The 13952-nt window shown below is 36.9% G+C and overlaps 1 protein-coding gene across 2 annotated transcripts; it reads left to right on the forward strand.

The window, feature by feature from the left end:
• Positions 1 to 404: 404 nt before the first annotated feature.
• Positions 405 to 11023, forward strand: LOC132606615 (uncharacterized). 2 transcript variants are annotated; one of them, XM_060320191.1, is made up of 10 exons: positions 405 to 768; positions 1889 to 3494; positions 3753 to 5189; positions 5875 to 6224; positions 6389 to 8091; positions 8967 to 9405; positions 9606 to 9765; positions 9997 to 10100; positions 10199 to 10290; positions 10375 to 11023. In XM_060320191.1, the coding sequence occupies exons 1-10, from the start codon at positions 512 to 514 to the stop codon at positions 10449 to 10451; spliced, it is 6225 nt and encodes a 2074-aa protein (XP_060176174.1). In that variant the 5' UTR covers positions 405 to 511; the 3' UTR covers positions 10452 to 11023. The 2 variants fall into 2 exon arrangements, with proteins under 2 accessions (XP_060176174.1, XP_060176175.1); XM_060320192.1 differs by having other exon boundaries at positions 638 to 768; positions 1884 to 3494.
• Positions 11024 to 13952: the final 2929 nt, after the last annotated feature.

Below are 13952 nucleotides of genomic sequence, written 5' to 3' on the forward strand. Positions count from 1 at the left end.
AGTTTTATCTTTAAAGGCAGAGTTTTGATCTGCTTTGCGAATTTAAATATCTATCTTGTGAAAATTTCTTTATTTTTTAACTAGACTGAAGTTTAAACCTAGAATGTCAGAATATTAGAAAAAAGTAAAAATTAAAAACCACCGATTTAAAGGATAAAAATTAAAGACCACTCAAATAAAGGACAATCTATGATATCTATCGAAGATATTATGATGCAAAAAAAATGATATCTATCGAAGATATTATGATGCAAAAATATAAGGCTCGTTCGCACTTTTATGCCGGTTTTCTGCTGGTCTTTAATTTTTATGCTTCAAAATCAAACCAGTCCATTTGAAGGGAAACCCGTACAATTACTTTCAAAATATAAACTCAAAAATAGTGTTTGGGTTAAAGGACAAAATTTAGAAGCTAGCAAAAAAAAAAAAAAGGGAGAATGAATTAAAGGTGACAAAAGTGCAAGTGACCCTCTAAAACAGAACGTCTAGTGATAAAACCAAAACCCTAACCATGGCGGATTACGAGTCAAAATCATCAGAAAACAGAAAGACAAAAAAGATGCAAAAGAAGAAACGAAAGCAGCAACAACGTATCACCGATAAAGAAGAAGTCTGTAATAACAAACCTTCAAAATCCCATCGCACAGAACAACCTAGTATTGTGCCGGAAAGTAGTGAAGAAACAATTAAGTTACAGGATGATAATTCCCCATGGAGAAATCTACAATTGATTTTGTCCCTTCAGAATAACTCTATCCCTCTCCAAGAGTCAGTACTTCACTCTCTTCTGCTATATTTTGCAATTATACTGCTCCCTCTCTCTTAAGTTATCTGATACTTTTCGTTTTTGACTAAACTTTGAAGCTAATAGATTAACTCAATATTAAAAGATTAAAATTTATATATATTTGAAAACTACATGAAAAGTTGCAATTTTTATCATATCAATCAAAGTTCATGCAGATTAAATCTCGAAAAGCGAAAAGTATCACATAAATTGGGACTGAGGCAGTAGAAAACAGCTTGGAGCCCGTTTACGGATTTGCAAATTAAGCTACAGGAGTATTCTCCATGGAGAAATCTATAATTGATTTTGTACCTTCAGAATAACTCTATTCCTCTCCGAGAATCAGTTACTAATACTTCGCTTCTGCTATATTTTGCCGATTGGACTAGAAAACGGTTTAGTTTCTTTTTTTTTTTTGGAAATGTTTTGCTTTTTTTTTTGGCAAGTTTTGGGAGAATTGATTTTGATATTAGTTTGAAGAGAAACTTGCTTTTGTGTTTTTGATAGTTTTATGAGTTAATGGTCGAAAACACACCTAAACTATCACTTTTTTCGCAAGTTTCATACTACCTAAATTATTACTCTCTTTGTATTAAAACACACCTCGATGCAGAGTTAGCCAACTATCTATTGTTTCCTTTACCTACCTTAACTAGCATCGAGGTGTGTTTTAATACAAAGGGAGTGATAGTTTAGGTAGTAAAAGGAAAAGGAACAATTGATAAACTCGCGAAAAAGTGATAGTTTAGGTGTGTTTTTGACCATTAACTCTTTATTTGGTCTTCTAAACAACTAACCTCAATCCAAGCTTGTTGGGGTCGGCTATATGAATAATCACTATCCATGTTGCTTATTTTTAGGACTCATCTATTGTGAAGTTCACAAAGTCAGCTTTTCAACCAAAGCTAACTGATTTTTTTTTTCTTTTCTAAGTTTTGGTTGAAAAGCAGTTTTTGCGATTTTTTTTTTTTTTGTGCAAAGATTCTTCTTCAATCTTTTGAACCAAACACAATCTATTATTTTCATGTCGAAACATAAGTGTTCTCTCATTTGATTATTGTGAATTGATGAGTTTCTTCTAACAAACTAATTCTAGTGCAGAAAATTGGAGCTGGCATATAATTATGTGAAATCAAGAACAGAAGGGTCTGGTGAAAGCAGGGAGGAACTTCAGACTATAAGCTTTTCGAGAGTGATAGTTTTCTTTAATAATTGGGTTCAGAGGATACTGGTTTCTTCTGAAAAGAAAATTAGGGTGGAAGGAGACAAGCATGGGATGGAAATTGCAGGATCATATTTAGATTATAGATGTTGGGTGATTTTCAGGTTCGGTTTGGAGGAATCAAAAAAGCTTGGTGTTTCATTGCACTTCCTAAGGGACTTGTTACGGGTCATCCAATACATTTCAAGGGATGCATTGATACGTTTGGGTGATGAGCCTATGGTTAGTGAAGAATTGGAGTTACATACCATTGTGCTTGATTGCATATCCTTGGTCTTCTCATCTCATGGGGGTATATCTAACGAAAATCTAGACTTATGGATTTCATTGATTAGTGTAGTGCTTGAATTTGTCCAAAAGGTTCTCAATGATAATCTTGATGGCACGAAGGCAGGTACTTTTGCCAAGCAGTTGTCTTGCTATTTGCTTGAGCCATTTGTTAAGTTTCTAAAGGTCCATCCAACTCGTAAAAATGGTTTCCGTGAGTTTATAGATAAGCTTTTTGCAGATTTGGTGATTTTGTGGGATACATTAGATGTTAATGAATGTGAAAGCAATCCAGAATGGAAAAGAAATCTATTGGTGTTGATAGAAGAAGTTTTGTCACAGGCTTTGTTCCATCCAACTCATATTGATGGATTTTTAAGCCTCCAAAGTACATCTAAGTACAGGCATTCTGATGATAAAAAATCAAAAGAGGAGAAAACTTTCATAAAAAGTTACCATAGACACTTATTTGATAAGTTGGGGAAGATTATAACCGGGAAGAATGCATCAGCGCTCAGTGGTGCTGGAGAGCTGCTTCGCGTGTTCACTAATTGTATTTATATGAAAAATGGGGGTATAGTCGGTGCGGAAGCATCTAGGCAGCAGGACGGCAATTCTACTGCCTTTTTCAAGAGCTCTTCCAACAGTTCTGCGATTTCAAAAAGTCCTTATTATGGTCTGGATGCGGAAGCCCGAAAATCGGTTTTTGATTTTTTCGTAGAGATTATGGAACTTTTCTTATCAGAGATTAATACTCACTCACAAGCCGAACTGGAAGCTGGATCTCTGTATTCGGATGTTAGCACATTAAGATCTATCAATAAGTTGCTTGCAACTTGTGTACAGGAAAAGGTATACATACGAACTGAAGATACCTCAGAAGGGGCTTGCTTTAATTTTTTGAAGTTAATTTATGATGCAATCATGTCGCTTACTGCCCAAATGAATCGGTTACTACAATCATTTGGCGCTCCAGAAGAACAAATACCCGGGCAATTGTTGATTCAAGCAGCCAAGGAAATTTTTCACGCTATTCATTATTTAGTGGATATTGAATATGAGGTTGTTAGGGATGATCTAGAGAAACTATGGGGTATGATACTTGCTCTTACAGCCAGTAGTCACTCTCTGATGAACGCCTCAGAGCAGCATTTGTTGACTTCAGAGGTACTTAAGCTGGGATGCAGGCTGGTTCACCTCTACAGTGAGCTTCGACAGGTTTGTGTAGTTTCTTTGATTAGTTTGCATACAGTTACTTTGAAATATGGAGGGATAACTTATTTTTTTTAGAAAGGTAAGACATCTTTACAAACACTTAGCTTCATGAACCGCTATCCATCTTCTTTTTCTGCACCCTTTGTGCGAGTGATAATGGGTGAGCTAACTTTTGTGTATTGAACCATTTTGTGTATTACTATTGTTATTTTTTTGGGTATTGAACCATTTTGTGGTCCTTTTTTATCCTGAACTTTATAGGTTAACCTTGCGATATTCACACTAAGCAAAGCTGTTAGAGAAGTAGTATCATCATTCAGAAGCAACAAAGCATTCAGATCTTCATTTCTCTGTCACTCATTTGCTAATTCTCTGAGCATGCTATTGTGCTCTCCAGAATTCAGACTTTCCATCAGAAATGCTGTTAAGTCCATTCCCGAGGGCCAAGCAAGTGGATGCATCCGAGAGTTGATCGTAGATGCTGCGGAATCTCTGGAATGGATAAAATCCGAATATCAGGTGCCTGCTGAGAGCGATTCTGCAGAACCACGTTTCAGTAGTTGTGGCACGCCTTGCTTTGATCTAAAAGCTGAGCTTTTGGGGAAAAGTTTGACTGAATTATATACCCTTATTCTCGACTCAATGACTATTACTACCGGTAATAGCAACCTCGTTGCTCTTTCCGTGAAAGATCTGATAGCTGTTATCCGCCCTGGTTTGATTGCTCTGGTCTCGCAAGATCTTGACGTTCTTAACGTGTTCTTCCCTTTAGTAACGGGCAGAGCATTCAGCAAGGCAGCTGCACTTGAGAATGATATTCGCTCAGTATGCTGGATTGTGGTCTTTTTCTTTCGTTTATATATGTCTTGCAGAAGCTTGCAAAGACAAGCCATCAGCCTGATGTCCCCAGATGCATCAAGTAAGATGTCAAGAGCACTTGGTGATTCTTTTGCCGCTTATTCTGCGAAGGACTGGCTGGAGAGGACTGGTTGGGAAGACGAAAGTTACTTTTCTTGGATTGTCCAACCTTCAGCTCCTCTTCCTGCTGTTATACATATTATTGCTGAGTTTTGTCATCAGCAAACTGTTATAGGTTGCTATCCACTTATTTATGTATTGAGTGGCATGGCTCTTCAAAGACTTGTTGATTTGAATAGGCAAATGAAGTCCATTGATTACTTGCTTCCGAGGAATGATAATCTAGTCCAGGCAAGGTTAGATAATGATGCTGGTCTGTTATCATACTCCAAGGATAATAAAAAGTGGAAAAAGCATGTCTCAACTCTGAGGAAAGAGGCAGCAGGCCTCGCAGAATTCATGATGAGATATCTCTCACTAGTGACTGAAGATAGGATATCTAAGTCCTCAGTTGACCAAGTCAGTAGTAAGGATACATATCTCAATCATCTATATGAAACCGAGGTATGGGATCTTGGTGCTGGCTCTATAGATGAGAAGCTGTTTCCATCTGCTTTCTGGTGGATTATTTGCCAAAATGTTGATATCTGGTGTCCTCATGCTTCTAAAAAAGACTTGAAGAAGTTTCTTTTAGCTTTAATTCAGAACTCCCTTCCTTGTTTAAGCACGGATATGAGGGAGCTCAGGAATCATATAGAGAAATCTGGCTACGTGACAGGAGTCAACCGACATTTGATCTCGGTGGAACTTCTGAGGAACACCATTCTTTATGAACAAAGAGTAAGTTCTTGGGTAGCTTCTACAGCACATACATTTACCACTATTTTAGCTTACTAATGACCATCATATCTTCATGCATCACATGTCACAACTTTGTGAAAGAACCTTACGATGAATCCTTCTAAAAGTTACTTATTAATCCCTTAATTAAGAAAATCTCAGCCAAAGAAAGACACGACAAGGACACAGGTTTATGCTCTTTGGTTCAACTGCAGGTTTCATGAGTTGAACTTGCACATTTTGATATATAAACTGAAGTAAAATATCATCTAGTTATAGAAAGACCCATGGAACCATATTCATATGTGAAATCTATCCTGATGTAGCAGTTTGCTAATGCCTGCTACAATTTCAGACTCAAGTTTGGGTCCTCCTGGAGGCAGGTTTCATATTCTGTTAAGAATGATCTATCGATTTCAAAGACCGGTATGGGTTGCAGGTAGATTGGATTGCTTAGGTCTCTATGTCAGACTGTCAGTTGTATATGGGATCTCATTAGCATCCCAGTGTTGTTGTGACTTTGGACACTTCTCAAGTCCCGGTGTATTAGATTGGATAATCCTATCCCACTTACCCCTTGCTAGCTTATCATTTGGTTTATTGTGCTGTCTGGTTGCCTTATTGAGTTCTATTGGAAATGGTAATTTCTTGTGGTGTTCTAACTTCTAACTATATGTTATCATAGCCCATTTGCAGGCACATGGCATCCAGATTTTGCCAAATCTTGAAGAAGTCTGTTTCGTCAATATTTTCATATGTTGGAGATGTTGATCTAGATAGTTCACCTGATTGGGACAATGCCGTACATGTCCTTGAAAAGTCATCGACAAATTTCAGACATAATCATCCGCAGGAGAATGACTCATTACTAAATGACATACCTGCCGAACCTTGTGAAAAGGAGCTAAGTCCTACTTTTAACACAGAAATCACCAGATGCCGGGCATTTCTCAACCTTTTGAGCTGGATACCGAAAGGACATCTTAGTTCAAAATCGTTCTCACTTTATGCGACTAGCATTCTCAATATCGACAGGTAATATCACTCCTTTCCCCTTTTTGTTGTTCTTGTCAGTCTTGTCAGACATTAAATGCCTTTAATATTAGCTGTTGGAAAGCTTTTAGATATTGACTCGACAACTTCAAGCTTGTAATTCAAACTGTAATGCTGGTTTGCTAAAAAAGATCTGAATATTTCAGGCTTGTAGTCAGCTGCCTGTTTGATCAGCACGGGTCAGTAGCTTTATGCAACCATTATGAGCTCTTGGGGTTGCTTGTGACCTGTCGGAGAACTTTTAAAAATCTAATAATGGCATCATGCGAAGAGAAGAAAGGTCATCAATCCTTGCTAGCTTGCTTGTGGTCGGAGAACTCTCCTGTTTTTTGGCTTCTGAAGTCATTGTCTGGAATAACTGGTTTTCAGAGTGCATTTTCTCAAGAGACTTCTCCTCAATTGAAACATATGATTTTCTCATTGATGGATCACACATCTTTCATCCTTTTGACTCTGTTCAAAGATCAATTTAAAGCTATTCTTACTTTGACTGCTGGGAAGTCTTATGGAGGAGCTCTCAGCTCTGCTGATTTCCATGAAGAGACTGTTCTGAAAGAAAATGGTCCATGTTCAGATTTCTCTGATAATGGTGATGCATGGAGAAGTGTTTCATCTGTAGCTGGCACCTTAACGGAACATGCACAGGACTTGCTGGACTCCCTAAATGTGGCGGTTGTTAACAGAAAAGTGAATAATCTAGCTGGGGTTCAGGAAATGGATAAAGTCTCACCTGTAGTCTCCTGCTTTCAGGGCTTCTTATGTGGTCTGGCTTCTGCAATGGACAGTTTGGACATTAAAAGTGGCAGTACTCTTATAAAATCAACAAGCTGCAACCTCAAACTAAAACCATGTATAGAGAGATGTGCAGACTTGTTAAACTCTGTTTTGCATTTGTTATTTCTTGAGGGGGATCAGTGCCCTCAAGGTTTGTCTAGTGCCCACACTTCAGTTGAGACCGAATGTTGCAATGAACTATTGACAACGGGAACTCGTCAATCTAGGGACTCTGCTACTGAGGTTGATAATGTGAACAAGGAAGAACACTGTTCTGGTTCCGCTGGCTCCTTACAGGCCAATGACATTAAGAATGACCTGCAGAAGTTCGGAGGTATTGAGTCTCTTTTGGCCAATGTGGACTTTGAGCAACAATACTTGAGAAAATCTTTATTGCAAGGACTTTTCAAAGAAGAAAATCTTGAAGCAGCATTTTGTCTGAAACAGATTTTCGGTGCTTCTTCAGCTATTCTAAAATTTTCGTCGCATACCAAGTCTACTTCCTTGCCCCCGAATCTTCTTCCCATGCTAATCCGTGTCTCTCAAGTCTTGCTTTCTGAGTTTGCCAACCATAATGGGTCACTAGAACAGTTTTCTTTTATTTGGTTAGATGGTGTTGCGAAATTCACTGGGGAGCTTGGAAAAATATTTCCTCTGCTTAATCCCTTGTCTTCTAGAGATTTATTTGTCAAGCAAATAGAATTGCATTTGAGGGCCATGGGGAAGTGCATATCTTTACAGGGGAAGGAAGCTACTCTAGCATCACGAGAGATAGAATCAAGTACCAAGATGCTAAGTGGTCTGCCAGAACATGACCTATTCAACTCCCATTGGCTAAACCACTTGGATGAGTTAAAATCCAGATTGAGGATGTCATTCGCGAATTATGTCAGCAGAGCTTCTGAATTGCATTTATTGTCTGCTGTTCAGGCTATTGAAAGAGCATTAGTGGGTGTGCAGGAACACTGCAGTATTAACTATGAAGTAACTGCTGGAAGTTCACATGGAGGAAAAGTCTCTGCTAATGTTGCTGCAGGCATTGATTGCTTGGATTTGATTCTTGAATATGTTTCAGGTACTATTTTATATCCTAGGTTTACTTTCAAATACTAAGACAAAATGCAAGATAGGTACCACATCTTTTACATCAAAGAACTTTGCTTTCTTTTGAACTCCACAAATGATTAGCATCTTTTTCTCACATGTATTACATAATTTTGTCTGGATTTCTAAAAGAAGAAGAGAGAGCAATTAAGCTCTTTGGATTGCAAGAAATATCAGGGATGATATATTTATTTTTTTGTTTTTTAACCTTGTGAAGGATAAGAAAACACTGGTTGTTGTCTGTCTTCTCGACATGAAATTTACTGAATAGCTCTATCAATCAGATGCTCATTATGCTATTACTAATGGTTTGGATGTGGGAAAAAACAAAATCCTTATGGTTTGAATGGATATGTTTGAGTAGGATCAGGGCTGTTTAATAGTTTCTCATTCCTCCAGATGCTGCATTAACATGAAATAGGAAAGCTCTGGTTTGGACAGATGAGTAACTTAAGTCATAAATCACAAGAGGAGCATGTTGAGTGGAGGGGAGAAAATAGCATCGTCTCCTGAAAAAGGGGGACTTTTGATTATTTTATCCATGATTTCTCCCTTTTTCTTCAAGAATTTTTTGACTGGAAACAATAATTGCCTTGGATTTGCTCATGGCATGTAAAGAATGTATGTTCAGACTTCAGAGGCAAAGTAGTGCTTGCGAAGATCTCTATTTATGTGTGAGCTCTCTCTGGAAGCTGTGATGTTATTCATTTGTCTGTTGAATGGTCTAGGAAGCTGACTGTTCTTCATATTAAGTTGCAAAAATCCTGATACTGATGCCCTATACTCAAGTTTGTCAGATTTGTGCATAACTTGGGGATTTGTATGTCCTTTTTATCTTTTTTATAGGGCGTAAGAAGTTGGCTCTGGTCAAAAGGCATATCCAGAACTTAGTATCATCTCTACTCAATGTAGTCCTGCATTTGCAAGGGCCCAAGATATTTTTCAGAAATCTCAAGTTCAGAAAAGATTTTACTGAACCCGACCCTGGCGCTGTCTGTCTTATGTGCATTTCAGTGCTGACAAAAATTTCTGCCAAACACGCTTTCTTCCAATTGGAAGCGTGCCATATTGGGCAGTTATTGCATATGCCTGCTGCAATATTTCAGACTGTTTTCCAGCTTTGGACATCCAAAGTTCCGCTTTGTTCTAATTATACTGGAGGCTGGACTTCTGGAGAAACTGAGGTTCCTGGAAGCGAAAGAAGTGCTGTGGATAGACAATTTTGCATAAAGCTATATGCTGCATGCTGCCGAATGCTGTGTACTGTTCTTAAGCATCACAGAAGGTTTGTTACCTCCTTTGTTCTTGTTTCCTTCAACTCAGAAAATTTTCTGGCCTTTTTCCTTATGTTTTTCACATTGGCAATTTATGATGATTCCTGGGGAACTTTAAAAGAGATAAAGACACATTATAGACATGTGGATGTTGAGCAAATTTTCCTTTCAAGTTCTGATTTCTTATCTTGGTTTTTGCTCTAATATATAGTGAGACACGGCGCTGCATCGCGCTTCTGGAAGATTCAGTTGGCATGCTTCTTAATTGTTTGGAGATGGTGTGCACCAGTTCAGTTGGAGGGGATTATTTTGGATGGGAAGTGCAAGGAGGAGTAAAATGCGCCAGTTTTCTTCGAAGGGTGTATGAAGAGGTAAGAGTTACTTGTACATTATACCCACCCTCAATAATGGAACTTGATTCAACGATAATTTGACAAAGTTGGTTTCTTGTTGCAATTGCTTTGTTAGAAGGGAACTAGTGCAAGTTTCAATTTTGGGTCACCAATGCATTAGTTGCGTTCACTGTTTGTCCATTCACATAAATCCTTTAGATTTCTTTCTTATGTCTTTCATACAATGACTGTTCCCTTCCCATGTTGCAGATTAGGCAGCACAAAGATGTCTATGGTGACAATTGTTTTCAATTCCTATCTTGCTACATATGGGTTTACTGTGGATATGGTCGGCTTAGAAATGGAATCATCCGGTACTTTTTCATTGTATTGACTTTTGATTTCAAGCACACTGTGATTTGCATTTTTGATTTCTGTTCTCCAATTTTAATGAATTTTTTAAACTCCAAAGGGAAATCGATGAAGCTTTAAGACCTGGTGTCTATGCGTTAATAGATGCTTGTTCAGCAGATGATCTTCAACGTCTTCACACAGTTTTTGGAGGTTAGCAATCTCAACTTGCTCTGAAGTTTGAAAGAATATTGAGCTATTAGTCGACTCACTAGTTTAATCTTTTTATTTTTACAGAGGGGCCCTGCAGAAACACCCTTGCTACTTTGCAACATGATTACAAGATCCATTTCCAATATGGAGGAAAAGTGTGATTGATCATTATTAACTACTTTTGTTGGCAAAGTCTCCTTGTGGAGATCTGTATGACTACTGCTTTTGCGGACAAGTCTTTGTTGTGGAGGAAAAGGCTAAGACTTGCAGAGTGATATTGCCAGTGAAGCAACCTCGACATTGCAGCACTGCTCGCAGGTTTAAAGGCTTGCACTATGGTGTTCATTTGCAGCCTGCTCAAGAGCAATCAGAAATGCCTCTGTTGATCCATTCTTCAAGACCAATGGTGAAGGATAATCAAAGAGTGTGAGGATTTGACGTTGGTTCCTTAGGGACATGCTTGTGCTCCACTGCTAATGTTGTAACAAACAGTATACATGCCTTCATCAAAAGCTGAGACTCATTTTGTACAAAAGAAATTTTGCTGAGCTCGAGCCTTGAGTGTTCCTGTATACCGGTACGAGTAGAAGTATTACATCTCTTCTCAATTATGTGACGATTCAAGGGTACAATACTTGTCTTTGCGGTCACTTTTGAGTTCTAGAATAATTCAATTACATGTCAAAACCAGAAAGCTGTTGCTACGTGGTAAGGAAAATGAGTTTTGATCAAACGTTTTTTCAGGTGCTGTTATTCCTAGCTTTCATTTTTATCTTTCTTGTTATCCAATGGTATATATCCCGAGTCTGGTGGAAAGCCACCAACAAAAACTTTGGTTCGTTACGCCGGGCCGTAGCATTCTCGTTGTTACTTGCAATCCCATTGTTACTATCGGTACCAGTCTACTTTCGTTGATAGGTGGTTCCAGGTTTGTAGTCTTCCAAGCACCAGTATATGGTAATAGACTAATAGTAATAGTTCACAATGTAAGCGTACATATGTAACTGCTGATTGTTATTGCCCATAAAATTTTAAAAATGGGTTTGGAAGAAAAAAGATTTGTAATAGAACAGTAAAACTTTAGGTCGTTATTGCCCATAAAATTTTAAAAATGGGTTTGGAAGAAAAAAGATTTGTAATAGAACAGTAAAATTTTAGGTCGAAATCAAACAAAAAAACTGAGCTTTCTGCTGACCTATTTTCGTTGTCATTGTTGTCATCAAATGCACTATGCATATAACATCATTAGATAATCCTCATTAATTATATAAGAGCAAAGCAATGGGTAAAGTGGATGCTGTATCTGTAGTCAATTTGCAATCACTTGCATATGTAAATCAAACATTGCATTGTAAAGATATTTTATGTGCCCAACTGGCTAGGATAACATAAATAAAGCAATTAAGCAATCTCGATCTTCTATCCCTTGCTAATGGATAGGTTTCTACTTTTTCTGATAACCGAGAAATCCCTGTCAATTAACTGAATCAAGCGCAATTATAGTCACAGGTGTGAGGGATAATGGACCTTCCCATCTACCCTGCTTTCACCTAAATTCCACAGATCAATGGTAAAGTTTTAACTTGTTGAGTGCGCCTAAGCCACACTTCATGCGCTACATCCTTGCCATTGAACCAAGTGATACTTATACTAGGTAGCCACCTTAAGGACAGCCTGTTGAAATATAACCGGTGTTTGCAAAGTAGTTGGAAAAAAAAGAAGTTAGTTTCCATTAAAATAAGCACAAAAGGACTTTTTCACCCTTTGCTCTCCTTCTCCTTCTCAAACTCCAGGACAGTGTTTTGGAGTTTCGCCTGTATAAGCTCAAATTCCAGGACTATCATGGAGTTTCATTTATAAACTAGATACCAGAGCCCGTGCCAGCACGGGCTCAACATATATTTATAATTTTATTCAACATATATTTATAATTTTATTTTTATGCAATTATAAAAAGAATTGATATATTCTACAACATTTCTTGAAAGTCACGTATGTAAAGATAGAAATTTTGAGAGCACGGGTTCAATAATTTATGCCATGATGTTATTTCTTTATTTTAGTTTATATGACTTTATTTAAGAAAAAGGCTAATAGGCACTTTTTAAACTACGCGTTAATCAAATTTGAACCAGAATTTCAAAACTTATTAAATTTTTAACTACTTCTAAATACGAAAACGTCATTTGAACTACCATTCCCGTAGGCTAAAACGTGAAACTTTTTATACATATGGTGATGATGTAAATTGTGTCATATAACATGGGCATAGATGCGGTATAAGATTTCTATCCTTTTTTTTTTACTTAACCTATCATAAGTATGTACTAATAAATTATTTTGGTTATTATGGTGCTCCGTATATAATTAGAAACTTAAACATTGGAAAATGCCTTTTGAGAATGTAATACCCATCTTAGTTTCTTTTTAGGATATTAAACAGTACTGCAATAACCATCTGAGTAATTTATTTTATCAGTTGTAACAATATTCAATTAAGTTGATTATAGAATTACAGTTGGTGAGGTAAGATATCAGACATGGAACTACAAAATGTAATCAGTTATAATAGTAACTTTTAAAAAATGAAGCTTGATAATAATATATTTAGAACTACTTTTGAAAAATTAATCACCATTATTGACTTAATGGGGGATACTTTGAGAATTATATGGATATTACTTGATATTTTAATATGGGGTCCACGTTTTTTTTTTTTTACATGAGTTGGAGGTGGACGACGAAACCACCTCCAAACTCATGCTTATAATAAAAAAGTTCGAACTCCAATTCCAGGACTATCATGGAGTTTCATTTATTAAAGTTCAAACTCCGAAACATTATCTTGGAGTTTCACAACTTTGATTTTGAGTTCGTGGATTCGTCATTGATGACTTGTGGAAATTTACGCCAACGTAAATTCTATAGATGAACTTGCATGGGATTGTTAATTATAGTTCATTCCAACATATTTTTTTAGCTTCCAGCACTATAGTATACCAGTACTGTATTTTGTGTCGCGTTATCATGTGGGAATAGCAGAATTGTTTCTAAAGAGAAAATGGCAGTTGAGTTAAAATAATTGATTTATTACACATCTTTTTATCATTATTTATAAAATATAGTTATTTGAATTATATTAGCAAAAGCTGAACTCCAGAATAATGTCTTGGAATTCAAACTTCTACAAGTGAAATTTTAAATAGTGTTCTAAAGTTAAAAATAAAAATAAAAAAGTGATGGGAAGGGAAAAGTAAAAGAAGCGCCTTTGTTCGGAGAATAAGCAATTACACGTCGCTCATATATGGAGTACTATTGTCCCAAATCTTATTTACTTATTAAAAAATGTTTTGATTTCAATTAGTTTCCAAACGAAAGCTGATTTTTTCAATCAGCAGAATGTAAGAATGACGATTTGTCAAAATCATCCTTGAAACAAAGCTCTGGCCACGTCCCTATTATTTTTGTGCGGCCATGCATTATAAGTTTACCACTCTGGTGGTGGTACTCTTGAGATCAAACCATGCAATGCAGCGCACTGGGATACACCATAGTCTCTATCAGATAAATAATAATAGGTTGGCCCAAGTTATGGTAGAGATAGTTCACTCTTTTCTTCTTTCCACTTTCAATTATAATGTCTTTTTCGTTCTTCTATGCTT

Source organism: Lycium barbarum, chromosome 8 (genome assembly GCF_019175385.1).
Source record: "Lycium barbarum isolate Lr01 chromosome 8, ASM1917538v2, whole genome shotgun sequence".
Taxonomy (NCBI): Eukaryota; Viridiplantae; Streptophyta; class Magnoliopsida; order Solanales; family Solanaceae; genus Lycium; species Lycium barbarum.

Excerpts from the sequence above, each read along its gene's own strand:
- LOC132606615 (XM_060320191.1), top strand. The coding sequence starts at position 512 with ATGGCGGATTACGAGTCAAAATCATCAGAAAACAGAAAGACAAAAAAG. Across the intron at positions 5,190-5,874 it reads CCATTCTTTATGAACAAAGA|CCCATTTGCAGGCACATGGC; the intron begins GTAAGTTCTTGG and ends ATGTTATCATAG. Across the intron at positions 9,766-9,996 it reads TTCGAAGGGTGTATGAAGAG|ATTAGGCAGCACAAAGATGT; the intron begins GTAAGAGTTACT and ends CCCATGTTGCAG.